The sequence below is a fragment of the Echinops telfairi genome, unplaced genomic scaffold, assembly GCF_000313985.2.
Source record: "Echinops telfairi isolate 266 unplaced genomic scaffold, ASM31398v2 ScPeMD7_2010;HRSCAF=2546, whole genome shotgun sequence".
NCBI classification, from domain to species: Eukaryota; Metazoa; Chordata; class Mammalia; order Afrosoricida; family Tenrecidae; genus Echinops; species Echinops telfairi.
Window position 1 is genome coordinate 7136517 of NW_022105908.1, and position 27784 is coordinate 7164300.

Here is a 27784-nt window from a genome sequence, read left to right on the forward strand (position 1 = left end):
TGTGTGTGTGTGTGTGTGTGTGTGTGTGTAAGTGGGGGGTGGTGCTGGTGGTGACAGTGGTCTTTGCCATGCTTGTGTGTGTGTGTGTAAGTGGGGGGTGGTGCTGGTGGTGGCAGTGGTCTTTGCCATGCTTGTATCCATGGGGATTGGTCTCAGGATCCCACAGATATTCATGGATGCTCAAGCCTTTATGTGAAATGGCATATTGTTTATATATAACCAATCTACGTATTTCTGGACACTCAAAATCATCTCTGGATTGCTTTTAATGCCTAATATAACTATTAGGTCAATAATGCTTTCTGTTCCCTCTTAGCCAGTGAGGGCTTGTTTAATTACTGAACTGGTTGTAGAATTCAGTTTTTCACCCCACAATATTTTTGATAAGCAGTTGGCTGAATCTGTGGATTCTGAAACTGTAACTATGAGAGCTGACTGTTTCTGTGTTGGGCTGGGGTAATGGAGTATGAGGCCAAATGGAGGAGAGAAAATGGGAAAAATGTAAAAATGACTCTGTGGAAGAACTCATTTACATAACCAAAGTTAGTTAATGTAGTTAGTCTATTGAGTTTTCAGATTGTTATAATTGGATTGATTATCATGATGAATTTTGTGTAAGGAAATTAATAATTTCTGGTTTGTTTATAACTATATTTGTAGTTATAAAACAGTAGTTAATAGCTATATAATTAGATTTTGAATTCTTAAAACGAATTTGAGATTATTACTAACTTCAGTTTATAATAGCAAATCGAGATTTATTTCATTTTTACCAGAATATTTTCTAAAAGTTTGTCTCCTTTTGATTTTGATACTCAGTTGCAATCTTGAGTATTGCTTTTATATTAAGTTATGTTTTAAGTCTCGCTTTGTTTTAGAGGATATAAAGATGTATTTCCAATCTCGTGGTAATTAGTAAAAATTGCAAAGTGTGTGCTTATGGCATACAAAATAATCATTAAATAAATTTTCAATGATTGATGTATGGAAGCAGACATTCATTGTCTGCCCAGCAAAGACAACATTGTGGATCTCTGTCTTCATAGAATTTGTCTGTGTAATAAGACATATAAAAAATGATAATAAAATTTAAGATGTGATGTTCTAGTAGAGAAGTAAATACTAACGTTCTATGAATGATTCAGAGGAGGGAGTGCTTTCTTCTTAATGGTAAACTAAGAGAAGAGTGTACACAGGATGTAACCTTTGGCTGGACCAAATTGGTTTATATCTGGAAAAAGAAAGCCATGTTTTACATATAAGTCAAAGTATAGTTGCAAATAAAACAAACAAAAATTAACTATTGTGGAGTTAGGATCAATGAAAAAGCCAACTTTATGTAACATGTTCTAAAGAATTCTCTTTATATGCTTGTCACAATTATTTTGTTTACATGGAGTATGAATTATCTTAGTTCATACTTATTTATGCAATAACTTCTAAATAGCTTTAATTCTTTCATTGAGCTAGGAGATAGAGAAATATACTTGTAAACCATGTGGTACTTACTAAGTACTGTGAAGGAAATGAAGGAGCTTCAGAGAAGGAGAATGGGAGACAAGACACCATATTTTATGGGATGGTTAGCAATGGCCATCTATTCAAGGAAGTAACAGCTTATTTCTGTCCTAAAGAGCAGACGTGAATTGTTTATGGAAGGGAGAGGAGACTGAATCGTCAAAGATGATCAACAAGTTTCTGGCTTAAACAGTTGGGGTTACATTTCCTACGAGAAGCATCGAAGGGAACAAATGATTGTACAAAGTTAAAAACCATGCTTTAAATATTAGTTTTGAGATTCTTTGATATACCTATGTGGAATTGTTATATGTGCGTATGAAACCTGGAGGAAAAGTCCTAGAAATGGCAATTTTGGGGTCATTAAGGTAGAGATCACATTTAAATCCACAACATGGTTGTGATTGGCTGGTTAGAGGACATAGAAAGAAGGGGTGAGACCTAGGGCTGCAAGAAACTTGGCCATGGTTAGTTAGATTAGGACAGCAGTGTTTCAAGTTGGAATTTGATTTATTTTTATTAAAACTGCTCATTAGTGGTAAAGTAAATGACTGATATTTTAAGATGCGTTTTTGAAGATTAATACTTCGATATAAATTGGAGAAAATTACTCTACCCGTACTTGCAGCAGTAGCAGTGACTGCTTAGTCGTTGTCATACTTAGAATTTTTCCCCTTCTCTTGTAGGTTTCCTGTACCCCATGTAATATACCCATCGGAACTCCAGTGAGTGGCTATGCTCTGTACCAGCGGCATATTAAAGCCATGCATGAGTCGGCGCTTCTAGAGGAACAGCGACAGAGGCAAGAACAGATAGATTTGGAATGCAGAAGTTCTACAAGCCCATGTGGCACATCCAAGAGTCCAAACAGAGAGTGGGAAGGTATGGAGAAAGTTTCTTGAGGGAAACAAAGCTAGAGTCCTGTGTTTTGTAAATTATTGAAATAAATCAATTGATAAGCTGCTAAAAAGTATAGTCTCAAATTGTTCTCACTTAAGCTATTAAGGAATGCAATATTATTGAACACTAAAGGATGGCAATACATATTAAAATTCTCCTTAGTATGATTTTCCCGGTAGTCATCTTTCTGCCAGAAGGGTTTATAAAGTACATGCTTTATGCTCAGAGTAAGGGACGATTGCTTTCCTTATCTAAATCAAGCACAATATTCAAATTCTCTGATATGGCGAGACAGCATTGTGTAGTGGATATTACTCATCAGACTGTGACTCAACTGTCATCTCCTGTCTCTGTGGCTATAGGCAAGCCACTTAACCTTTCTGAGCATTAGGTTCCTCATCAGTAAAATAGGAATATTTATATGTAATTCAAAGCTTACTGTGCAGAGTTGGAAAGCTAAAAAAGAAACTGTCATTATATAATACATGGTTCAGTGCAGAATAGGTAAAATAAAATACCTTCTGTCATTATGGTGTCACTGTTATCAAGTAATAGATTTGAGTTAATACACGTTTTAGTGTTTTGTTTTAAAAGAACTCTCTTTTTCAATTTTAATAAATCTTGATGTGGTTAAGAAATGACACATGGGTTCTGTAGAACTTATAAACTAACTGTATGATATGATATGCTGAGAATGTAATTGCTAACATCTTCTATGGTTATGATTTAGTTTTTATAATGATTTAGAAGACTCTAGTACCTTACAGAGCTATTAGCTTTAGGTAGTTCCTGGGTGGCACTCTGCTATTATCAAAAATTTAGTAGTTGGAACCATCCTGGGGTACCTTGGAACATAGAACAGTTGCTCTGCTTTTAAAATGGCACAGTCTTTCAAACCCCATGGAGCAGTTCACTGTGAGTCTCAATTGATTTGATGGCAAGTAACAGTAACAACAGCATTCGCTTTGGAATGCCATACATATCAAAGGTTATGTGATATAGTACTGTAACTGTGGTACTTAATTGATTCTGCTGATCCCCTTTCCCATGCCCAAATGACACAAAAAGTGAGTTAATAGTTACACAAAACATAGAACCTTGTATATTTGATTTCAAGAATAACCTTAGTAATATTTTAAGCATGAATCTTTTGCTAGTAAAAATGTGGTAGAGCAAGGCTTGGCTCATGATACATGCTCAATGAATATTTGTTGAATGATGACAAACAAGAAATAAAAATAAAGAAATTATATGATAACTTAAAAGTCAGGTTCTATTCATTATAAGAATGATTTTGAAAAAAACTTGTATGGAGGAAGTACAACTAAGACAAAATGAATTCACCAAATGAATCGTTTGTTGAAGTCTAAACAAGTATAACAATACTCAGTAATATATGGGCCATTATAAAAACCCACAATCTTTATCCTGGAGATCATATTATTTTAGAACCCAAGTATCTTTTCTTCTTATGCTTTTAAAATGGGTTTTATTTTTGAGCTCGTGTGACTGAACCAGGTTTAGCCCAAAGTTCTGAGCCTCTAAGCTGTGAATTATTTGTTTCTATGTGATCAGTCACAGTAATCTATGTGGTTTAGATCTAAGTGGTATCATAATTTTTAAAACAAAACCAACTATATTAATAATTTGGTTCGAGGAGACTACAAAGTAAGGCTTTTGTTTACACTTTATTTCAACATGAGATCTTGTTTTAGCTAATATACCTAGTACATTCATCCAGTTGTTTATGTAACAGCTCTCTCCTGAGTTGATAGCTATCCCACTGTGTTCAGTGTATTGGATGATCTCCTAAATAACCTTCAGGTATTTGCAGCTAAATTGCTTGTGGGAAGAAAATGTTTTAAATGCAACATCATAGACTAGTATGTAGACTGTCAGAGAAAGAATGTCGTATACCAAACCCATTTCTGTTGTGCCCGCATAGTTTCTAAGTTCCTTAAGGTAGTAGACTGCTATATCTTTCTCCTGCGGAGTCGTTCGTGGGTTGGAAACACTAACCTTTTGACTTGTAGCCAAACACTTTAACTACTGCTATACACGAGGAGTTTCAAACAACTCAAAGGAAAATTCCCCCATTAACCTTTTAATTCCGTTTTCCCATGCCCTTTGTGAACCGGACACAGCAGTTAGCCCTCCTGATTCTGGCAGTGGCTTTGTTGTTTTCCCTTCGGAGCCTCATTTAGAAAGCAATCACAGCACCTGCTGCCCAGGAGTGTGCTGCGTTCATCTTCTCTTGTGTAAGGAGCAAATACTATCTTAGCTTACAGCGTCTCCTCCACCTGCTAGAAAAAGACCATCTAGAGAATGAGTCTTTAATTTCCTGTAATAATGCTTCCAAGCTTCTCTTCCTACAGTGAAAAATCCAACCTTAGATATGTATAAGAGAGAATTAAAATTCCAGTGCTGTTTAACAAACCCTATGCAATTAAAATAAGAATTGAGTATCTCAGTGCAGTTGAATTTTGCCTGTGGTGGGTGCCCTCTGTTTCTTTTGTTCCTTTGATGGTTTTTCTGACTGTGGTTGGTGACTTAATTTGCTGTGTTTGGAAACATCTACATTTACGTGTGTGTGTGTGACAAAATGAATTTTTCTACATAATAAACTTAATGGAAATAGAAAAAATAATTGGGCACTTAGTTATAATATAGTTCCAGGATAAATTTTCTAGAAAAGAAAAAAAAAAAAGCCTTTTAAAGTTGATTTATTTCAGAAATATGGTTGATCAGTATTAGGGTATTTAATAATTGAATTATTTGTAAGAATATGTCAAAGAAAGAAAAAGCATACCATCATCATAATAGATAACTTAGAGGCATCTGAAAAGTCGTACCCAGCCCTCCAGGGAGATGTGTTGCACTACCTTTTAGAGCTCTGGCTCTTACTATGACATGCACACTCCCCCCCACCCCCCACCTCCCCCTGTCGCCTGTTACTTACCCTCACCATTTTTAAATCCCTGATGCTGTGAGTTTGGTGGGAAAAATAGGTGTGATTTTTTTTCTTTCTGAACCTTAGTTTTCTCTAAATTTGAATTAATAATCATTGGTTTCTGAAGAATCAATTCATATAATGCACAGTGATTACAACAAAACTAAATACTACAATTTTACAACAGAAGAACTTTCATGCTTTACAATAACGAGTTCCTACATGAAGGCAATTATGAAACCTTACATTTACAGTACAATGTTAGAGACCTTCCTTTGATAAGTAATTATCAGGATGGTGCACCCTTTTTTAATACAGAAACAACAAAGAAAAGGAATAAAGTCCAACTATCTGAAGAGATTTATTATCTGAGCTAAAAAGAAAGTTCATTAAATGTCTCAGAAACAAAGCTGTATGCAAAAACCTGTTCCCCTCATAAATACCTGTGCTGGGTAGTGGTGGGGGTGAGTTGGGGGTAGTGGTGGTGTAATGTTGGTGGTTCAAACCTAGTGAGTGCTTCCATAGGAGAAAGACCCAGCAATATGCTTTCCTAAAGGCTGCAGACAAGAAACCTGAAGGGGGCAATTCTGCCCTGTCACACAATGTTGCCAGGATTCAAAAATGCACTGGGTGGCCCTTAACAGAAAAAAGTTGATTTTCCTAGCAATAAAACATAAAATACCTAGGAGCAACTTTTAACAATTTTAAAGATCATTTATGTATAAAATTAGGTTCCTCAGTTGGAAAATTCTTTATTATAAGATGTCAAATCTCTTGTATTTATTAATAATTTTAATTGAGTGCAATGAAATACCCAATGGCACTTTGTTTTAAAATAAAGTGTTGAATAAAATGACTATCCTTTGAAATTTATCTAGAAGAATAAATGTTTAAAACTGAGTATAGAAAACACATAAAAGAATTAAGAAAACGAATGGGAATTTGTTCTTGTAGATGTTAAAAATGGCCCCCAAATCTCTTAAGTAATTAGGGTCACAGATAATTTTTATACTTTTCTGTTTATACTTTTTTCATAATCTAAAAGCGCTACAATGTGTCAGTTTTATTTTGTTTTTTTTTAAGCCTAAATATAACTCTGCATCTTTGGCATGCCCCTTAATTGTTTAAAATATCTTCACACTTTCCTTAGAAGTAGTTCAAATGGTAAGTAATTCATGTTAGCATTACTTCAACAACGTTCATAGTTTTGTAAGTTTGTGTAGGTTTTGTGGATTAGTTTCTTAAAGGCTTTCTTCTTTGTTTTGTTCTGTTTTTGAGGGGGTGGTGGTTACATTTACTTCTGGGAGCCTATAGGCTTGATCATACTCATTATAAGAGATTTGACGTTCTCGGAGCTCTGACCTCTGATTCAGGCCATACTTGCATTCATAGAATTGCTTGGTAATCTGATGCTTGCCTGTTATGATTTTGTACATGTGAAAATACTTTTATGCTTTTGCTTTATAATAGGAAAGAGAAGTTCTTTGTCCTTTAAAGAGAAAAACATGCCATTTTAATTTTTGAGGATTCTCTTAGATGATAGTGATGGTTCATAAATTTAAAAAAAATTAGATCACTGTGGGTGGATTTTCTCCCCATAAAAATTTTAAATCTGCAGTTTAATATAGAGATGGATCTGCCCCTGTATGGTGTGGGCTTGCTCCTGTCACACTTACTGTTTTCATTTGGGGTTCTTCCCTTACTTTGATAACTTTAACTGTCTTAGGAAAATCGGTCACCTCTATGCCTTATGCTGAGGTCAGACGTGCTCGAGAAAGGGAGCACAGATGCACAGTGCTGCGGCCAGGTCAGCCTCGCCGTGTAGAGAAGTCAGTGAAGCTGCTCCACAGCCTGGTATGAGTGCAGCCGCTATAGTGTCTCGCCAGGCAAACATTCTTCCTCTGCACAGTGGCTGCTGGCCATCCACCCAGATGTTAGCACTGGGTTTTTTAAACTCATAAATGAACTACTGTTTCAGGACATGTTCTTCCTGTTTCAAAATGACTTTGTTCTCTGCATTCCATTATCAGTTGTATTCAGTTGAGATTCCTCGGGGAAATATTGTGTTCACACACTTTTATTGTGACATTGACGGATTTTTCTATTAATAGTACTTGTACTTTGTGGAAATCTTGAGATCCCCACCCAAGCTTCTCAGAAAGTCAAGCGTTTTATGAGAGCCAGAATCAGTAAATATTTGTCAAAGTTAAGCACGATGTAAATAAAGAAGCTTTAAGTGATGTCTGTACATTCTACAAAATATCAGTGCCGCTCTTCTGCTCCTCCATTGTAAGGTCCAAAGAGATGATTTACAAGAGTAAGAAAGCATTTGATACTGAAGCTGGCGGATAGTAAGCAGAATTCGTTCGGAAAGAGCATTGACTTGAGAGCTCTGGTTTGATAGGGAGTTCATTATTTTGTTCTCACAAGTGCCATTTGTGACTTAAAATATGTGATGTAAGTATGCAAGTGGAATTTAAAATTGAAAATTTCATCCTTGGTTTTATCTTGCATTTATATTGTGATTTAACAGTTTTAGGAATTACTGAAATAGGCAGAATGTTATAAACAGGAAATTGACTTTAAATCATCTAATTTTCCCTTTAAAAGTCCTCCAGTCTGCTCCACATCAAGTGATTACTAATCTTCCCGAAGGGGTTCGGCTTCCGACAACCCGACCAACTAGGCCGCCACCTCCTCTCATCCCATCATCCAAAACCACGGTGGCTTCAGAAAAACCGTCTTTTCTAATGGGAGGCTCCATTTCACAGGTACAAGGCTTTCTTCTGTTCACCCTAGATTTTCTGGTGATTGCTTTGATAAAACTTTTCCCTGCTCACTTATTTGTCATAGTTTATAATAATTAATAATCTATAAAAACATGAAACTTCTAGAAATAGTGGCCAGAAAATACAGCAATCACTATACTTTATACCTGTATTGGATCTTTGTGAAAGTTATGTGCTCGGATTGAGTGACCAAACCACTCCACCTGGGTTAATTTAAAGTATAGATAAGCCTTAAAGCTAGTAGCAGTATAATTTCAAATAACATATTTTCAGTTATTAGGGTATTTACTGATCACTATAAAAACTCTAAATAGCAAATTGTGATGATTGGTGTATAGGGAAGCGCTATTTAGCCTGGCTTTTCTCTTCTAGCTGTATTGTTTAAATTTATTGAGATATGGCCTCATCTTAGTAGTTAGTTTTGATGAATGTGTACATCTATCAAGTTGGACATATTCCTTTCCAAGAAATCTCCCTTCCCATAGTTTGAAGTAACGGCTCTTCTACTTTTTATTATTGTAGATTAATTTTGCCTTTTCTAGAACTTCACATACTAGAATCATACTTTGTGGTTATGCTCTTTTTTGTCTTGCTCGGTTGAACATACTGATTTTGGGGGATTTGTCCAGGCTTTTGTAAAATCAGTGGTTTCCTTTTATTGCTGAATAATAATTCGTGTTGAACATGCCAGTGTGTTTATCCATTTTTCTGTTTCTAGAAGCCTGAGTTGTTTCAAGATTTTTTACTGCTGAGAATAAAGTTGCTATGACCGTTCTTGTACAAGAGTCCTTGTGGATAAATGTTTCCTCTTTTCCTCATAGAACTGTTCTTTGGGCCTTCTTTTACTGTTACCAGAGCACACAGCCTCAACTTTCTCCCTCGGGCCACTTATGGGTTGAAATCACCAGTTGTGTACTTAGGGACTCAATAAGTAACCCACTCCACCACCACCACCACCACCACCACCAGTGCTCTTTGTTCTGTTGAACAGAAGTTTTAAATTTGTTGAAGTTTATATATCAGACCTCCTCCCTCCTTCCCTTCCATGATTAGTTCTTTTTCTCTAAGAAAGTCTTTACCTCTTCAAAGGTTGTGAATATTTGTTTTCTTCTACCTTCTTGTAATTTTTACTTTTATGCGTAGGTCTTTTGACTATCTCAAATTAGTTTTTATGTACAGTGTGAGGTAGGGATCAATATTCATTTTTCCATATGTGTTTCATTTCCAGCAGCATTGCAATATTGGTAGCAAAGCCTTTTTCTTTCTTCTATTTCATTGTGTTCGTGTCTGTCAAAATTATTTTGTGTATGTTGGTATCTTTTTTTGCATTTTTTAATATTGATAATACCATAGTTTTACACAAATAATTGGTGCCTATAGTTAGTTTGCCAATCATGCCCTCTCCAAATGAGGTATTTTTGTAAACATGTTGTGCTCATTTTTTTACATATAAGTTAGCATGCTTACAAAAGTGCCTTACTGGAGGAGTGTGTTTAATGAACACATGTAGAAGGCACATGTTATTTGCATAGATGTTTGTTCTTTGTCAGCATCACAGGCATGATTGCCCTCTCTCTCTCTTTGCTAAGTATTGGAATCTTGTGGTGTAATACTCCAGGATTTTGCTTTTTGGAGATTGTTTAGGCTATTCTGCCTTTTCATTTTCATGTAAATTTTATAAATCAGTTTGTCAATTTATACAAAAATTTCTGAAATTTTGAGTGGCATGAATCTACAAATCAACTTTGTTTAGGAATGGATACCTTAACAATACCAAGTCTTAGTTCGTGGACATTTATATTTTTCCACTTATTTGTCTTTAATTTTTCCAGCAGTGTTTTATCGTTTCCATTACAGAAGTCTTGTATATTTTTATTAGATTTATTTCTGGGACTTGATGTTTCTAGTGTATTCCAATGGGTATCTAAATTTCTTTCCTCCATTTTCGATAGTATATAAAAATATAGTTGATATTTATATATTTTTCTTCTGTGACATTCTCTAATTAGTTCTAGTACTCTTTTTTTGAGTGTATATTTCTTACAATTTTCTATCTATATATGCCATTTGCAAATAAAGGCAGTTTTATGTCTTTTTGAATCTTGTGTCTTTTATTTCTTTTTCTAATTACAACTGATCTATTAGTGTAATGTTGGATAGTAGTAATGAATGCAAATATCCTAGTCTTAATGCTGATCTTAGGAGAAAGTTATTCAATGTTACGCTATTCATGGTCAGTATTATGCTTTTCATAGATCAGCGGTTCTCAACCTGTGAGTTGCAACCCCTTTGGGGTCGAACAACCCTTTCACAGAGGTCGCCTGATTCATAACAGCAAAATTACAGTTATGAAGTAGCAACGAAAATCATTTTCTGGTTGGGGGACCAGCACAGCATGAGGAACTGTATGACAGGGGTCGCGGCATGAGGAAGGTTGAGGACGCCGCTCTCGATGGTCTTATCTTCTGTATTTTTCAACTCCTGAATTTCTAGCTATTTTTAAAAAATAATTTCTTAATATGAGGTTTCTATTCAGCGAGGCTGCATTTTCATATGTTTCTTTATTCCTTAGACATATGTCCTATATTTCTTTGCATATATTTAAAACAACTAGTTTTATATTAAGTCTTTGACTGGTAAGTCCAATGTCTAGCATCCTCAGAGATAGTTTCTGGCCACTACATTTTTTTCTTTTCCTGGATCAGAATCATACGGTTTTATTTATTTTCATGTCTTGGGATTTGGGGGTGAAAAGTGACTATTTAATATAATGTGGCAAATCAGATCCCCCTCCTCCCCCTGAGTTTGTTGCTTTTGCTATTTTTGTTGTTGCTTGGATGCTCATGGTTTTTGTTTTTAAACTAATTCAGCAAACTTTTTTGTTGTGTGTGCTGACTGCAGTGTTTACAGTTAACTAAGTGGGCAGTTAATGGTTATAGATAGAGTTTTGTAGACACTTGGAACCAATAAGGTGCTTAGTCTTTTCAGAGGAGCATGCCTTCAGCACTTAACCAGGCAGTAGACAATTATGATCTAGTTTTCATTTCCTACCTGCACAGAGGCCAAGGTCAGCCAGAGGTGAAGACTTCCCTACTTCCTTCCTGATTATATCCATAGCCCTTTACATACCCATAAACGTGTGGGAGCTTTTTAAAGCCCCCCTGTTGGCATAGACAGCAGTTCACACCCACGCAAGAAAGATGAGGCCATCTGCTCCTATATATACAATCTCAGAACCCAAACGAGTCAGCTCCGCTCTATCCTATAGGGCCACTGTGAATTAGAACCAACTGCATGGCAGAGAGTTTGGTTTTTTGGTAACTATCTCTTCCTCAGCTTTTTCTTTTTAATGCAAGAGACTAATCATTTACTTCTAATTATGCCCACCCCTCATCCTCCACCCCCAAAGAAGTTTTTGGCATTGTCAGGTTAAATAAAGATAATCTTGTAAATGTCTCCCACCAACAGACAGGTCAACTAATGATTTTTATTTGGAAATTAGGAATTTTAAAGACTTTTGCACCTCCGTTGACTGCCAGGCTGCTGGTTCACACACGACTGCAGACTGTTGTGTTTTAGGTCTATTGTTGAGTTAGATTGGAGCTGGAAGTTGTAGAGCTCTGAAGAAACGGATTCTTTTTGAAGGGCCGGTCTTTTTTGTTGTTTTATAGTTTTGGGAAGTTTTTGACACTTTCACTGATGTTACTCTGCCATAACTGTGTGGTTAAGGTATATACTACGTGAAGTTAGGCCTTTTAGCCATGTTTAGTTATCTAATTCAGGCATGTTACATTTCAGAAGACTCTGCTTCTCTTAATGTTTTTGTTTTGTTTTTAATTCAAGCAACCCATGACGAGAATTTTCTTGCTTTACAGATACTGTTGGGTTTTTTTTTAATTTTTGAAGGCGCAGTGGGTGTTACTTATTTTAGAAACAGATTTGTGTAAACACGATTAACTTTATAATTCGCTTTGTGAAAAAACAGTGTTTAATTAGTGCTTTAAAATTAATTTTAGGGAACACCTGGCACTTATTTAACCTCTCACAACCAGGCTCCCTACACTCAAGAAACAGCTAAGCCTTCAGTGGGGTCTATTTCTCTTGGGCTGCCTCGGCAACAGGAATCTTCCAAACCAGGTCAGTGATTTCAATCCGACTGTGCATCTGCATCTGTAGCACTGCCAACAGTAATTCAGTGCTTGATAACTTCCTGTTTTGCTCTCTGGTCCATAGCTACTGTGCCCTACATCAAGCAAGAAGAATTTTCTCCCCGAAGCCAGAACTCACAACCAGAGGGTTTACTGGTCAGGGCTCAGCATGAAGGTGTGGTCAGAGGTAAACTATGCTATTTGGCAAAAATGATACATTTTCACTTTTAGATTTGTTCAAATACGTCTTTAATACGTTTTGATAAGTTTTTAAGGTAGATCTCTAAATTCTAAATATAAGTTTCTTACCATACAGAAGTGTTTTCAAAACTTTGAAATCCCATATTTTAGTAGTCCTTTTAAATGAGTACAATAATATTTTAGTATATTTCAATAAAACAAAATTGTTTTTCTGATGTTCTCTTCACCTCTCTCAAAGGCCTTTTTTGGGGTGGGGTGGGGCCAGGCTGGGAGAGTGTAATTTGTTAATTTTCTTTTAATGCAGGTACCACTAGCGCCATCCAAGATGGAAGTATAACTCGAGGAACCCCGACCAGTAAAATCTCAGTGGAAAGTATCCCCTCTCTGCGGGGCTCAATCACTCAGGTTAGTGATGGTCATTTCTCATTCATTAAACATGAACTAATTAGAAATCTTTAAAGTTTTGACTGTCCCAGCAGTATTATTTTGTCTCTAATTCTAGGTTATGTAACTGGTTCACAGTAATAATAAATACCAGATCCAAAACTAGCTACAGAAAATATTAATGTAGTTCTTTGATCACGTGCTATACCATTTAAACTATGGTTCATTTGGAAAGGTCCCTTATTTACAAATTGGCAGAAGAAATAGATTCTGATTCATCCAGTTCTCACCGTGTTCCTGACAAAACTTGTACCACATGTTTAACTTAAATCAAAATAGTGAAGAAAATCATTATAAATTATTTGCTTGCTTTTGTGCCTTTTGGAGAGGCAGGTCTGTAACCTCATTATATGTGAAGGTTTTTCTAAAACATTCATGGAAAGATGGATTAAAAGGTACGGGAATTCTCCACAAACATTCTGAAGCACCCTCGTAGATTCTCTTGTTAGAATCTGACCCTAAACTAGGAAATATAGATAATATTGCCAGAAGTACAAAACTGTCTTCTTCCAACTAGGGCCTAAGTAAATAACCAATTTTTATTTATGTTAATAAATATACCCCCCCCCCTCGGGTATTAATTTTAATGTGAAATGCAAAACTGCTTTCACCTTCTATTTCTGTATGCTAGGAGGAGTAAAAGTCTATTTGGGGAAGTGGTTGTAAACAGAATCCCCTACTTTTGCATCTTGTCTTTGTTACAAGTTTTCTATTCTACTCATATTCCTTAATTCTTTCACTACCATTCTCAAAGTATGATTCTCCAGATAGCAGCAGTTGTATCAACTGAGAAGTTACTGAAAATGTAAAATTTCAGATCCCACCGGCTTTCTAATTCTAAAACCCTGTGGTGCTCAGCAGTCTGTAATTTTCCCATTGGATTTGATATCTTTGAGACCCCCTTACCCTTTATTTATTTTAAAAATCCTTTTATTGGGGGCTCTTTTAACATTCCATACATCAATTGTACCTTGCTGACCTTGAGAGCTTGTTATAATAGAGAAATTTTAATTCCCACCTGCTACCTATTGATCAATTTTAATAAAGTTCCCAGTTAATTATTTCATCAGATGTGGAGTAACAGAATATATGGCATATACTAATCCAGAAAGTTACAGACTGACTTCTCAAATACCTATTTCCATATTTGATCAATTTACTTTTCACTGATAACAATTTTCAGAAAAAGCCAACACTTTAATATAGACAGAAGAAAAATCACTGTTTGTCCTAATGCATTATATACCTACTTGTGTGTAGATGACTATGAAGTTGGTCTAATGAGGCTGAGCTTTATCTGCCTAATTTTAGATCCATATGTCCACATGGCACAAGCACAGTTAACAGGGTTAAGGATGTAGATGTTTAACACCAAGTTAGCTTAACGATTGGACAAGTAGATGGATTGCTTTGGGCTTTTCCTGGTTTCAGATTATGCCCACTAGTGTGTTAGGGGTGGGTCCCCAGAGTGCATTGTGACAGGGTCAGTCTCTTGGCCTTCATCTCCCATTTCAACGTGAACAGCTCACTTTCAGAAGCTGATGTACATTAATTGTTCAAAAATTTTCCTTCAAAGGAAGGGTTCCTACTTAGAGAAGAGGGAAGAGAACCATGGTCATTAGTAACTCAGAAGACTACTGGCCATGGCAACTGGGTGATGTGTCACAATTTGAGTCAGTGTCCCAGAGCAGAGGCATCCTTAGATTTTCTTTGTCTCCTCTTATTGAAGACCAGAGGTCTAACTGAGATACTTTTTTCCTTCTCATCACACGACGAGAGAAGGTTGTACTAGTTTAAATTTAAAACTTTATTATGTTTTGTTTTTATTAAAAGCTATATGAAGGCTTTATTTGCATGATTTTAGATATGAAGACAAGTTTATTTAAAAATGGTTTTATTGACATAATTTCCATATCATATACTTCAATAGCTAGTCATATAAAAGAGGTGTGTAACCATTACCAAAATCATTTACAGACCATTTTCTTCCTTCTTTGACTCATTGCTACTAACTTCCCATTTCACGCCAACCTCCCATCTCATAACCCCAGTAAGCTACTATTCCAGTCACTATCTGTATAGATATAGCCATCCTGGATTTCATATACTGGAAAACATAATAAAAACTAAGGGGGAAAAAGCCAGCAACTATAACAAAATAAACCAGAGTTAGTTTGTTTTCCGTGTTGATAAGTATTAACTTTAATAAGAACTTCTCCTTTTGAACTGTGAAACAAAGCTGATTTAGCTGACATATCTATCACCATTTCAAGATGTTTTATGTGACAGAGTTCAGTGACAGAGGTATAGGATTGATTTATTTTTTTTTAAACCTTGTATCTGATTTCTTCTCACGCGCTGGGACTCTCTTCTTTGAAGGTATGGATTGATCTGGTGGTTCTCAGTGTACTAGGTTAAATTCTCTGGGTTTCCATTTCCTCTAAGCTTGAGTGACTTTTCTGGTGCTTTCGTTTCATTTGATGGCAGGGCACTCCTGCTCTGTCCCAGGCTGGCATGCCAAGTGAGGCCTTGGTAAAGGGATCCATCTCTAGAATGCCTATTGAAGAGAGCAGTCCTGAGAAAGGCAGAGAGGAAGCTGCATCTAAAGGCCATGTCATTTATGAAGGCAAAAGTGGACACATTTTGTCATATGATAGTAAGTACTGCGTGTATATAGTCTCCAAAACATAGGTTCCAGTTCTCCCAGATACTTGTCTTGGGGGTGTCAACTTAAACCTTTCCTGAGCCCAGATTTCTTCTTTGTAGAATCAGGTACACATAGCACCCGATGCAAAGTGCATAGTGGTTTTCATGTTTCCTTTTGTCCTTTTTGTTTTAACGTTTCTAGCATCTTTTAAGTAGACTTATAAATAAAATGGAGTTAATGATATTACATAGCTCATGAAATTTCTGTGAAAAATTAACTGAGATGGTTAGTGCAGGTTAATACTGTGTGGAGCCCATTATAAGGTGTTAACTAACATTACCACTCTACTGGTCAATTTGGCTTAGGAAGAGACTCTGTTGAACCTAACAGAAGTACTTTAAAGGGCTTTAAATTTTATGAATTAAAAATGAGGGAGTAGATAAAAATAAAATCTTGGAAAGAATATTGGACTTAAATTTTTCAGCAAAACTATTTTAATATATGTCTTTATGAAACATCTTAAATATGTTAAGTAATATTTTCCCAGTAGCATTTTTTATAAGAATGGTTTAGGCATTAGTACGACCTAGTGTGAGAAGGCATTAGTATGGCCTGAGCCACTCTGCAGGAGATAGATAGGACTTTCTACTTCCACAAAGCATTACAGTCTCAAAAGAAAGAAAAAACAGTCTCAGAATCTCACAGGGACAATTCTACCCAGTCCAGTCGGATCACTATGAGTTGGAATCAACTCATTGTCCGTGAGTTGTTGTTTTGTCTATCGGAACCTTCAAGTGTTAGGTTTTCCTTTCCACCATTGTCATAGCATGTTAAACATTTATTTTTATTGTCCTTATTGTACTATATAGTAATTGCCCATTGAATTCCTAGAACAAACAAACAAGACCCTCAAACAAATTCACCATCATCTTAGGTCAATTCTGACTCACAGTGACTCCACAGAGCAGGGAAGGCCCTGTGGATTTCTGAGATTGTAACTCTTCACAGGATTAGAAATCCTTGTTTTTCTTCAGCAAAGCTACTGGTCATTTCAAACTGCTGATCTTGAGGTTAGCAGTCTAGTTCGTAACCTTATGCCACCAGGTTTTTATCCTCTGGTAGTAGGTAAATTCATTGAAAGAAGCATTTACTGACGTTGGTCCTCTTATCTGCAAGGGTATGCAGGAGGTACTCACTACAGACATTTGAGTGAATGAAAGCAGTTTTATGCCTATTGTGTACACAGATGTATATTGTAGATTTTAAAAGAATGTTCTTTTAACACAATTGACTGAAATTAACGTTATTATATGATGTAGGCTTTGTGCTTTCCTTGAGCAGTTCCTGTTTCTGTATTCTACAGATATTAAGAATGCTCGAGAAGGGACTAGGAGTCCAAGGACAGCTCACGAAATCAGTTTAAAGCGAAGCTATGACTCTGTGGAAGGGCCTATGAAACAAGGAATGGCGATGAGGGAGTCTCCTGTGTCAGCACCTTTAGAAGGTAAAATGTTCTTTCTAGAATGCTCTTCAGATAACTTTAAATTTGTATCGTAGTTTGCATTGATGAATTGAGTTGAATTCAACCTTTGTGGCCTTTAGACCTGAAATGCATATACACATAGTTCAAGATATGTAAATTTGTATTTCTTTTTTATCATTTTAATGGGAGCTCATACAACTTATAATCCATACATACATCAATTCTGTAAAGTACATTTGTACATTAGTTACCCTCAACACTCTTCAAAACATTTGCTCTTCACTTAAGCCCTTGGCATTAGCTCCTCATTTCCCCCCTCCCTCCCCAGTCCCCACTCCCTCATGAACCCTTGATAATTTATAAATTATTATTTTGTCATATCTTACACTGTCCAACCTCTTCACCAACTTTTCTGTTGTCCATCCTCCAGGAAGGAGGTTATACGTAGATCCTTGTAATCAGTTTCCCTTTCCACCCCACCCTCCCTCTACCTTCCCAGTATTGCCACTCTCAGCACTGGTCCTGAAGAGACCATCCTCCCTGGATTCCCTGTGTTTCCAGTTCCTATTTGTACCAGTGTACATCCTCTGGTCTAGCCAGATTTGTAAATTACAATTGGGATCATGATAGTCGGGGAGAGGAAGCATTTAGGAACTAGAGGAAAGTTGTATGTTTCATCATTGCTACACTGCACCCTGACTGGCTCGTCTCCTCTCCGAGACCCTTCTGTAAGGGAATGTCCAGTTGCCTACAAATGGGCTTTGGGTCCCCAATCCATTCTCTCTACCTCCTCCCCCCCCCCATTCATAGTGATTTGATTTTTTGATGCCTGATCCCTGATCCCTTCGACACCTCACGATCACACAGACTGGTGTGCTTCTTCCATGTGGGCTTTGTTACTTCTGAGCTAGATGGCCGCTTGTTTGGCTTCAAACCTTTAAGACTCTAGAAGCTGTATATTTTGATAGTGGGGCACCATCAGCTTTCTTTGCCACCTTTGCTTATGCACCCATTTGTCTTCAGCGATCGTGATGGGAAGGTGAGCATCATGGAATGCCAGTTTAATAGAACAAAGTGTTCTTGCATTGAGGGAGTACCTGAGTGGAGTAGGGAACCAGTGGAGAGGTCTGAGGGGCCAGCCCCAATCCCAACTATGTAACACCTGCCCCTTCCCCCAAAAGAGTTTATTTCAGAGGACAGCACTGAAGCTGCAGCTCAGGGAGAGGGACATGTCTGATCAGAGCACACGGGAGCAAATGAAGCGGGGAGGAAGAGAGAGTGGAGCACATCCTGGCCCACCAAGCCTTGAGGATGATATTTCTGCTCAGAGCAGCCAATCCACAGAGACCCTATGGCCGACCCCACTATGAGACACGACACCCCTCAATGACCCATAGCCCTACAAGGGACAACACTGGAGACACAGTGTGGAAATTGCACTCGATCTGATCCCACCACACCGAGGCAAAACACTAAGGACGTGCTACAAAACAGCAAGGGGAACAGAGCAATGAAGTCCCCAGGGAATGCAAAAATAGACTTTGGGGCCAGGGCTTGACACCCCATCAGACTCGACTGGAAAACACTCCTAAAGATCAACAAACAGTCCTTGAACTAACTACAGGCTTTGATTTTTTTGTTGTTGTTCTTTTGTGTGTCATTGGTTTTTTGTTGTTGTTTCATTTTCTTTTGTTGCTTTGTTTTGCTCTGTCTTGTTTTTGTGCATGTTATTATCTCCACAGGTCTGTCTAAATAAGATAGCCTGGATAAACAATCTGGAGGAGAAAACAACGGAACCAATGTTTCCGGGGGACATGGGAGAGGGGAAGGTGGGGGGAAATTTGGTGTTAACAAACCCAGGGACAAGGAAACAACAAGTGATCCAAATCGGTGGTGAGGAGGGTGTAGGAGGTTTGGTGTAGGGCATGATCAAGGGTAATGTAAATGAGAGGAATTAGTGAAACCCAAATGAAGGCTGAGCATGATAGTGGGACAAGAGGAAAGTCAAAGGAAATAGAGGAAAGACCTAGGAGGCAAAGGGCATTTATAGAGGTCTAAATATAGGAATGTACATATTTATATATGAGATGGGAAATAGACCTATGTGCTTATATTTATAAGTTTAGTATTAAGGTAAATTTGTATTTTTATTAATGTAAAGTTATATTTATATTTAAACTATAAGTCAAGTGTCACATGACAGCAGTGGAAAGTAAACATAAACCATAATTGGTTTTATTACAAATCACTGTTGGAATGCTCATTTTGAAAGCTCATTATTTCTAGATTATGCATATTTAAGTGAGTGTAAAATTCAGAAAACGTTTTATTGTGAGGCAGATAAATGGTGCAGAAGAAAGCAAAGGCATGTGTTTGACTCCTTTGTGAATTAAAAGCTTGTACCTTCTTTGCAAGAGGATTAAAGACTACTCCTCAGATGTTTACTTTGGTGCTGATCAGATGATATATATTCAATAAATTACAGCTATTTTTGTTGTTAATGATGACTCGTTTGCCTTAAATCATAACCTGCCCGAACGGTTTAATTTTAATCTCAATGAAATTATAAATGTGGATCAAAGACTTTTTGTTTTCAAAAGCCTTGTGATGGATATTCTATTTAAAAACAAAAATAAATAAATACATTTTTAAAAACTAACTTCCCGTTTCTTCAGGATAATTGTTTATTCTCTACCTTTGATTCACATGTATAGACTATAATGTTAAAGCTCTCAAATGGTTGTTTGCAACTCATGTATGCTATCTCTCAATGCTATCAATATTTCATCATTTTCCTTTCTTAATACCCTATTATATCCGAACAGTATTTCTGACCCCTCTTTTACGGCTTCATTTTTAAGGAATGTTAGGGTTTTAGATTTTGTGTTGAGAATGTTGCTCTTTCCTTTTTGACTTGTTTTCCTGATACTTTCTTTTTATACTTTATGTCCTTTTGATCTTTGTTGATCTTCATAGCCATTTTCTATTTAGGCAAACATTTTAAGAGGTGTGTATCATGCCATGTTGTGTACTTCCAGCTTAGTTTTTCAGGGTTTCCTTCTGTGAGTATTTCACAAACTTAATTTCCCAGTAGAAAAAGTACTTCAAAAAATATATACTCTAGAAAGAGAAGCGTTCAGGGATCAGAGTAGGAAGTGGCATGCTTGTCTGGTTGAGACTAGATGAACCTCTGGAACTCTTACCCTGAGAGATAATCTTCAAACCTCAGACCTTAAACCAAAACTAGCCACTGAAGTGGTCTTTGAGCCAGGAAACAAGTTTGGTCTAAAGCATTGTGCTCTTTTCACGAGTTGTCTCTGTGAATGTAATCACTGTCACTAGATTATCCAAGCAGAATGAAATGATGTGTCTTTTGCTGTGTATCGTTTGACTTAAAATAATAAAAGAAAATGCTAGGAGGCAATAAGGCAGATAAAAACATGCATGAGAGTCTTGGTGGCTTTGTGGTTCCTCAGAAGTCTGCTAACGCAAGGCCAACAAGGAAAATAGGACTGTCTGCTCCTGCACAGACAGACGAACAAAAAAGAATAGCAGACTGGGGAGCCCTGGGGCAGTTCTTTGCCCTGGGAGTCGGAATCAACTTGCTGGCAGTGGGTTTGGCTTTGTTTAATGAAGGCAGTATTAGTATATCAAAGTTGACAAAAGCATTATGTATAAATTGCTTTCTTATTTCTGAAGGATTGATATGCCGAGCATTGCCTCGTGGGAGCCCTCATTCAGATCTCAAAGAGAGGACTGTGCTGTCTGGCTCCATCATGCAAGGTAACTTTTCTGTTCATTTGGACTATTTGATCATCATTACCTTATTGGCAGAGTAGTTAGACGTTAGTTTGCAATTCTTAAAGCCTGGAAATACTGCTTTTGATTTGAAATATTAACTATTGGACTCTTGATTATAGTTTTTCTGTCTCTTAGCTACATAGTTTATTTGAAGATGATTGTTGCCTAATATTTTAATATACGGTTGTCTTCATGATCTGAAAGCCATTCTGATTGTGATGAATAAACCACTTTTAAAAAATAAAATGACTGGGAAATACTATTTGAAGATCTCAAATACAAAAGTGATTAAGGACTGCCAGATGCCAAGATATTATTTTTAATTAATATATTTCTGGTTTCTCTTTCAAGGCACACCAAGAGCAACAACGGAAAGCTTTGAAGATGGCCTTAAATATCCCAAGCAGATTAAGAGGGAGAGCCCTCCCATACGAGCCTTTGAAGGTGCGATTACCAAAGGAAAACCTTATGATGGGATTACCACCATCAAAGAAATGGGGCGTTCCATTCATGAGATTCCACGGCAAGACATTCTAACTCAGGACAGCAGAAAGACTCCGGAAGTGGCCCAGAGCACACGCCCAATAGTTGAGGGTTCCATCTCCCAGGTAACTAGTTTGTGGACCCTTTTTTTTTTTTTTAGTTTTAACAACTCCATTTCCGTCTGGGATGTATATGCAGCCTTTTGGAAAGTGTGATATAATTATAAAGTGTTCTTATGATGCCTTCCTTTTTCTTGATTCTGTAATGTAGAGTATAAAATGTGGTTAAGTATGCAACTTGGATCAGTGGACTTTCAGATTTAAACAGCCGTATATGCAATACAGACTACTACACCAAAGTGTCATGAACCAAGAAGACACCCGAGATGGAAAACATCTGGATGGCTTGGCCTGCCTCTGATGTATGTTTCTCTCCCTATAGGGAACACCAATAAAGTTTGACAGCAACTCAGGTCAATCTGCCATCAAACACAATGTCAAATCCTTAATCACAGGACCTAGCAAACTACCCCGTGGAATGCCTCCACTGGAAATTGTGCCAGAGAACATAAAAGTGACAGAGCGGGGAAAATATGAGGATGTGAAAGCAGGCGAGCCGGTGCGTTCCCGGCACACGTCGGTGGTAAGCTCCGGCCCTTCCGTTCTTAGGTCAACACTTCATGACGCTCCCAAAGCACAACTGAGCCCGGGGATTTATGATGACACCAGTGCCCGGAGGACACCCGTGAGTTATCCAAACACCATGTCAAGAGGTTCACCCATGATGAGTAGAACCTCCGATGGTATGTTCATTTTCTTGGCTTTGTCTGCTAATTTTTATTGAATTTTTCTCATCTGTCAACTCAGATAAAATAAGCCCACTGCCTTCAAGCTGATTCTAAATCTGCAGATATTTATAGAAGCAAGAGTATCTTATTTCTCTCATAGAGCAGCTCGTGGGTTTGAACCTTTTTATTAGCAGCCCAAGCCTTAACTTACTGCACTCACTCACAGTTGTGATAGGAAGTTGTTACAGTCATCAGGTTGGCTCCGACTTACAATCACCCCATGCACAAATGCATGAAACACTGCTTGGTCATGGGCCGTCTGCATAATAGTTGTTTGAGCCCATTGTTCAGCCCTTGCATTAATATCAAATTATTCATTTTAAATTATAAGATTTTCAGGCTGTGCTTTATGCTAGAACTATGCAAGGATACATATGAAGAAAAAGCATAATTTTAGGTAAACTGTCTCATATTTAAATCAAGTGTTAACTATAATGGAGTCCAGATATGCTTTAGAAGGACCATGGTGATTTTCAGCTAATCAAACAAGATCTTAGCCACTTTTGACAGCTGTTTTTTTAGTGGTCTTGTAGTTGAAAGTTTAGCCTACAGCTAAACTGCTTAGGCTTGAATGGGTTACTTATGCTTACTCATACTTCCTAAACTTGGACTAGTTACAGAACTTTTTTGTGCTATAGTCTCCTAAGCTATAAAATGGTAATGTAATATTAAAACCAATCACCATCTCATTAATTCTGACTTATAGGGCTCCCTGGGCTGTAAATCTTTACAGGAACAGATACCCTCAGCTTTCTATATTTAGGATCTACTAATTGTTTTGAAGATAAATGAGGTATTATGGTTAAAGAACTTATAATAGTGCTTAGTATGTAGCAAGGCCTAAATAAATGATGTTATTGTTGTATGATGTTATTTTTATCATATAACATAATACTTTTGTGTGGTTTATGCTGCTGGCAGCTATATCCATAATGTACCAGGTCCATGGAACAATCTGAGTTCTTTATAGATGAAGCCATTTAACCGTTATTACTGTACTGCAATACATATATATTGAGAACTTCTGGGCTGTTCACGGCATAGGTTATAAAAGTGACAAGATTTTTAGGGAAATTGGGGGAGAGGAATAGATCAGAGGAAGGATAAAAAGGAAAAACATGATCAGTCCAAAACCTTTGGCTCCAGTGGTTTAAGGAGAATTATTACCCTGCAGAGTGGAAGGGCAGTCCATATCCTAGAAAATGGGCTTGGTAGAAGATGTAATGAAACAACATGAAACTCAACAGGTAGATGAGTTTTGGTTGTGGTAAATTTGATATTATCAAAATATTAATTAGGTCCTTATAACAATTATGTGAATGTATGATATGTCACTGATTTTTACACTATAAAATGTTAAAATGGATAAATATTGTTATGTGCATTTTAATTAAAAATACTAATAAGGTAATGACCAGTAATTGTTTAGGTATGATAAGCATCAGCAGAATCGTTTTACTACTCTGAGTATCATTGTTTAGAAAAGGACTTGCCAGCGGGAAGTGATGAGAAGACCATTGTGGAATTAGAGGCAAGCACAAAGGAAAGGAAATATTAGTGTAACTTCGTGACTTATACACAGCAAGATAATGGGTAGTACAGCTAACGAGAGAAAATTAAGAGTTGCTACATATGAGACTAAAACGTTTGAGGAGCACAGATTAAAAAGTGCCATAGTCGTAGTGGTTCTTTCACTCTCAAAAGCTTTTAGTCTTCACGTTTGCATATTTTGCAAGCTCGAATGTTAAATGTTTGGTGGAGAAGACAAAACTATCATATCAGTATCTGAGTGCTTGAGAGATGAACAGATGTTATCCTTTGCTTAAAGATTTGTGGTATTGACTCTTTTTTTCCAGTTTCAATTTCTTCTAGCAAGTCTACCAATCATGAAAGAAAATCTACACTTACCCCCACCCAAAGGGAAAGTATACCAGCCAAGTCTCCAGTTCCTGGGCTGGATCCTGTAGTGAGCCACAGTCCATTTGATCCCCATCACAGGGGCAGCACAACAGGAGAGGTTTATCGGAGCCATCTTCCCACACACCTGGACCCGGCAATGCCATTTCACAGGGCTCTGGATCCCGGTATGCACAGTGTGTGGACAATTTATGGCAACGAAGTAGGGTTTTTCGAAACTTTCTGTCAGTGTGCCGTATGCAGAAATTTGCATATATCATTAATATGCAGCTCAATGAATTTTCACAAACAACATTCCCATGTTACCAGCACTCAATATAAGAATCAAAATGTTAATAGTAACCTGTATTTGTAAATGTCTCTTATCTGACAGTATTGGTTAAGCTGATGCAAAAGTTAATTTGAAGAATTGTTTTTAGATAATGCAGGCATATTTCAAGCATTTTAATGTTCAGTATTACTATTTACCAGTAGATAGCTAAGTGAATTACTTAAGAACAAGGTTTTCTTAAAATGTAGGTCCAATGATTAAACATCATCTTTGCCTTAGTATAAACTATAGTTATAAGGCATTAAATATGTTCAGGCTTATTTTTATCAGTAAACCAAAATTATACCTGTACTTTATATTGGATTATAGGCTATAGTAAAATAATTTTTCATTGGCAGAGGGGCACTGAGTAATTTTTTTCTGCAAAGGGGCGATAAGTCAAATAAATTTGGGAGCCCATTATATAGACTAATTATTATCACTCCCAGGAATGTGAAGTTAAAGTGTTTTCTTTGTCACATATATTTCCATTTAGTTTTATTAATTGACCATTGCTGGGGAAAAAAATCATGAATGTTTCAGATGAAAATCTACGAAAATTTCATGGTAAAGATTAAAGGTGAAACTATTTTGATGATTTTTTTAAAGCTGTTGTTCTACTGGTAAAAAAATGCTAATAACCATATTTTGTTCACTTTCTTCTTCCTCCTTTTCACTGTACTTCAGACATTAAAGTTTACATGGTTGTGTTGCTGATAGACCATAGTCCAAAATTAATCATACCTCAATCACAATTCTTCATTGCCTTCTCAGTCCCCATGCTAAATGAATGTACACATTACCTCTACAGATGGGGTCTTCTCGTCTCTTTTGAAGGGTAACATTTAGCAAATGAATTTCATGTGCCCTAACCTAAATGGCATTTTCTCATTCTCTCAATCAGCAGCTGCTGCTTACCTGTTTCAGAGACAGCTCTCACCAACTCCAGGCTACCCAAGTCAATATCAACTTTATGCCATGGAGAACACAAGGCAGACAATCTTAAATGATTACATTACCTCACAGCAGATGCAAGTTAACTTGCGCCCAGATGTAGCCAGAGGACTCTCCCCAAGGGAGCAACAACTGGGTCTTCCTTACCCAGCAACAAGAGGTGTGTGTCTTTGTAGTTCACAGATTCCATAGGATTTACTATGTGTCCCCTGTGTTTCTCAGGCATTATATTTAAGTTGAGTGAGTGTTGGAAAGAAATAAAGGTTATTTCATTCTTGGTATAACGTTTATTCCTTTAAAGCAAGTGGTAGTGTTTTGAGATTGAGCATTTGAGTAAAGTGTGCCAAGTATTTGAAATATTTGTTTCTACCAGTTGTTTCTTTAATCTGTCTATACATTTAAATAACTAGTATGGGGCACAGTATTTAATATCCTTCTCTACATATAAAGATCATGCAAAGCAATGTTGATCTTGACATTTTTTGGTATATTGTATGCAAATCCATATTTGCATGTTATAGAGATAAGACAAAACCAAAACACTAAATATCATTGTGTTTTTAGAATAGCACTTACATTTAACATATTTTTATTATATATGTCTTTTGAATAGGAATCATTGACCTGACCAATATGCCTCCAACAATTTTAGTGCCTCATCCAGGAGGAACAAGTACTCCTCCCATGGACAGAATCACCTATATTCCTGGTACACAGATTACTTTCCCTCCAAGACCATACAACTCGGCTTCAATGTCTCCAGGTAAGAGTGCATTCACAAATGTCTGTGATAGGACCAGTAATTGCAACATAGCCTCTAAAGTCTTTTACTTAGTTTGTCCCCTAAATGCTATTCCCATTAATTTGCTGATTTTACCTGAGCATTTAGTAATCATTCCTATGTACCATCTGCCACTAAATCCCCTAGAAATGTTTTTAAAGTGTGGGTTATGTTCCAGTTGTCATTATCTATCCACTTGTCATAGATCCCAAGTTTGGAGCTTCTTGGAAATGTTTAGCCTCTTAATAATGTAAAACCTGATAGATTGATGCTGTTGTCTTTAAGGTACAGATTTGTGTGTTTTGTAGGTCACCCAACACACCTTGCAGCAGCTGCAAGTGCTGAACGAGAGCGTGAACGAGAGCGAGAGAAGGAGAGGGAGAGGGAGCGAGAACGAATTGCTGCAGTTTCCTCAGACCTCTACCTTCGGTCAGGTTAGAGAAATGGCTTTATTCTTCTATTCTATAAATATTTCTTAGTATTCTAGTATGAATGGCTGTTGTGCTGAGTGTGAGAGCCATGTGTCAAGACAGAGTCAGGCCTCAACAAAGGCCACGAACCACACACAGACCACGCATGGAACAGCACTCTACTCACAGAGGGGTCTTAACACTTGCAGGTAACTCCTACGTCCGCACTTCCCAGCTCTGCTTCTATCCTGCCAGATTTCTATATATGATTATCTGAATGTGGTGAAAAGTTTTGACTTATTTGAAAGACACAATAAAAAAGGCCAAGAAGAGATTGCCAAAGGGCGGGATGTGGAAAAGGGTGTAAGTCATCCTTGGAGGTAGAGATGTTAACAGTGAAAATCAAAGGAAGCCGAGGTAATTATGGTTAGTCAGGTGGAGGTTGACTTGGGGGCTCAGAGCAAAATGGTAATCACAATATCATAGATAAATCCTTTGAAATCGCTGTGGATGACAGTATATAACAGACATCCCAAAACTCATTTCACCATGGCCTCAATAGTATCTTTTAGACATAACCCATTATTTGTAATAAAAACCACCAAGCATCAGATCATAGTAAATGCTCTAGTGAATTGTGAGGTTGCACCATTGTATGGATTACATTGTCGATTCTATGAGTGGGCTTCAAGAAGTCCATGGAAAGTGGAATTAAAGATAGTGGAATTTTTCCACGAAGTTTTTGAAGCAGCCTTATATAAAAACATGATAGAAATAGAATGCCAATGATATATAACTTGGTAGGAACTGAAAAAGTGTTTGTGATTCCACCAATCAGCAAAATGCAAATTTCAAACAAAACTATTTTTCTCCATCAGATTTTTAGGAAGGTTGGTAAATATTTTGTTTTGAACTGTCTGAAGAATCAATGACTCATATTTTGTCAATGGCAGTGTACGTTGGCATAGCAGTTAAAATACAAATCATCCTGTGTGACCCGGCCTTTCATCTCCTAGTATTACATCTTTTAGAACTAATACTAACAAAAGCTGATGTGTGGTCACAAAGGAGAAAATCATGAAAAGAGTGGCTTAGGTGTTACTAGCTATGAGAACAGGGGTGCATGCTAAAACCATCAGGATCAAGGACAAATGAAACTACTGTAGTGAGTGACGCCAGAATAACTACAGGGACGTGAAGC

At 37.1% G+C, this 27784-nt stretch overlaps 1 protein-coding gene across 6 annotated transcripts in view; it reads left to right on the plus strand.

The window, feature by feature from the left end:
• NCOR1 (nuclear receptor corepressor 1) overlaps positions 1 to 27784 on the plus strand; it is a 151089-nt gene that overhangs the window by 96457 nt on the left and 26848 nt on the right. For 4 of the 6 annotated variants that reach the window (XM_045293367.1, XM_045293373.1, XM_045293372.1 and 1 more), the window contains 14 exons: positions 2205 to 2400; positions 7979 to 8139; positions 12174 to 12294; positions 12391 to 12492; positions 12811 to 12911; positions 15438 to 15606; positions 16961 to 17101; positions 20780 to 20863; positions 21233 to 21489; positions 21806 to 22166; positions 24068 to 24295; positions 25343 to 25552; positions 26006 to 26155; positions 26482 to 26607. In XM_045293367.1, the coding sequence (XP_045149302.1) occupies positions 2205 to 2400; positions 7979 to 8139; positions 12174 to 12294; positions 12391 to 12492; positions 12811 to 12911; positions 15438 to 15606; positions 16961 to 17101; positions 20780 to 20863; positions 21233 to 21489; positions 21806 to 22166; positions 24068 to 24295; positions 25343 to 25552; positions 26006 to 26155; positions 26482 to 26607 (2407 nt within the window). The remainder of the gene's footprint in view (positions 1 to 2204; positions 2401 to 7978; positions 8140 to 12173; positions 12295 to 12390; positions 12493 to 12810; positions 12912 to 15437; positions 15607 to 16960; positions 17102 to 20779; positions 20864 to 21232; positions 21490 to 21805; positions 22167 to 24067; positions 24296 to 25342; positions 25553 to 26005; positions 26156 to 26481; positions 26608 to 27784) is intronic. The other 2 variants (XM_045293368.1, XM_045293371.1) reach the window with 1 other exon arrangement.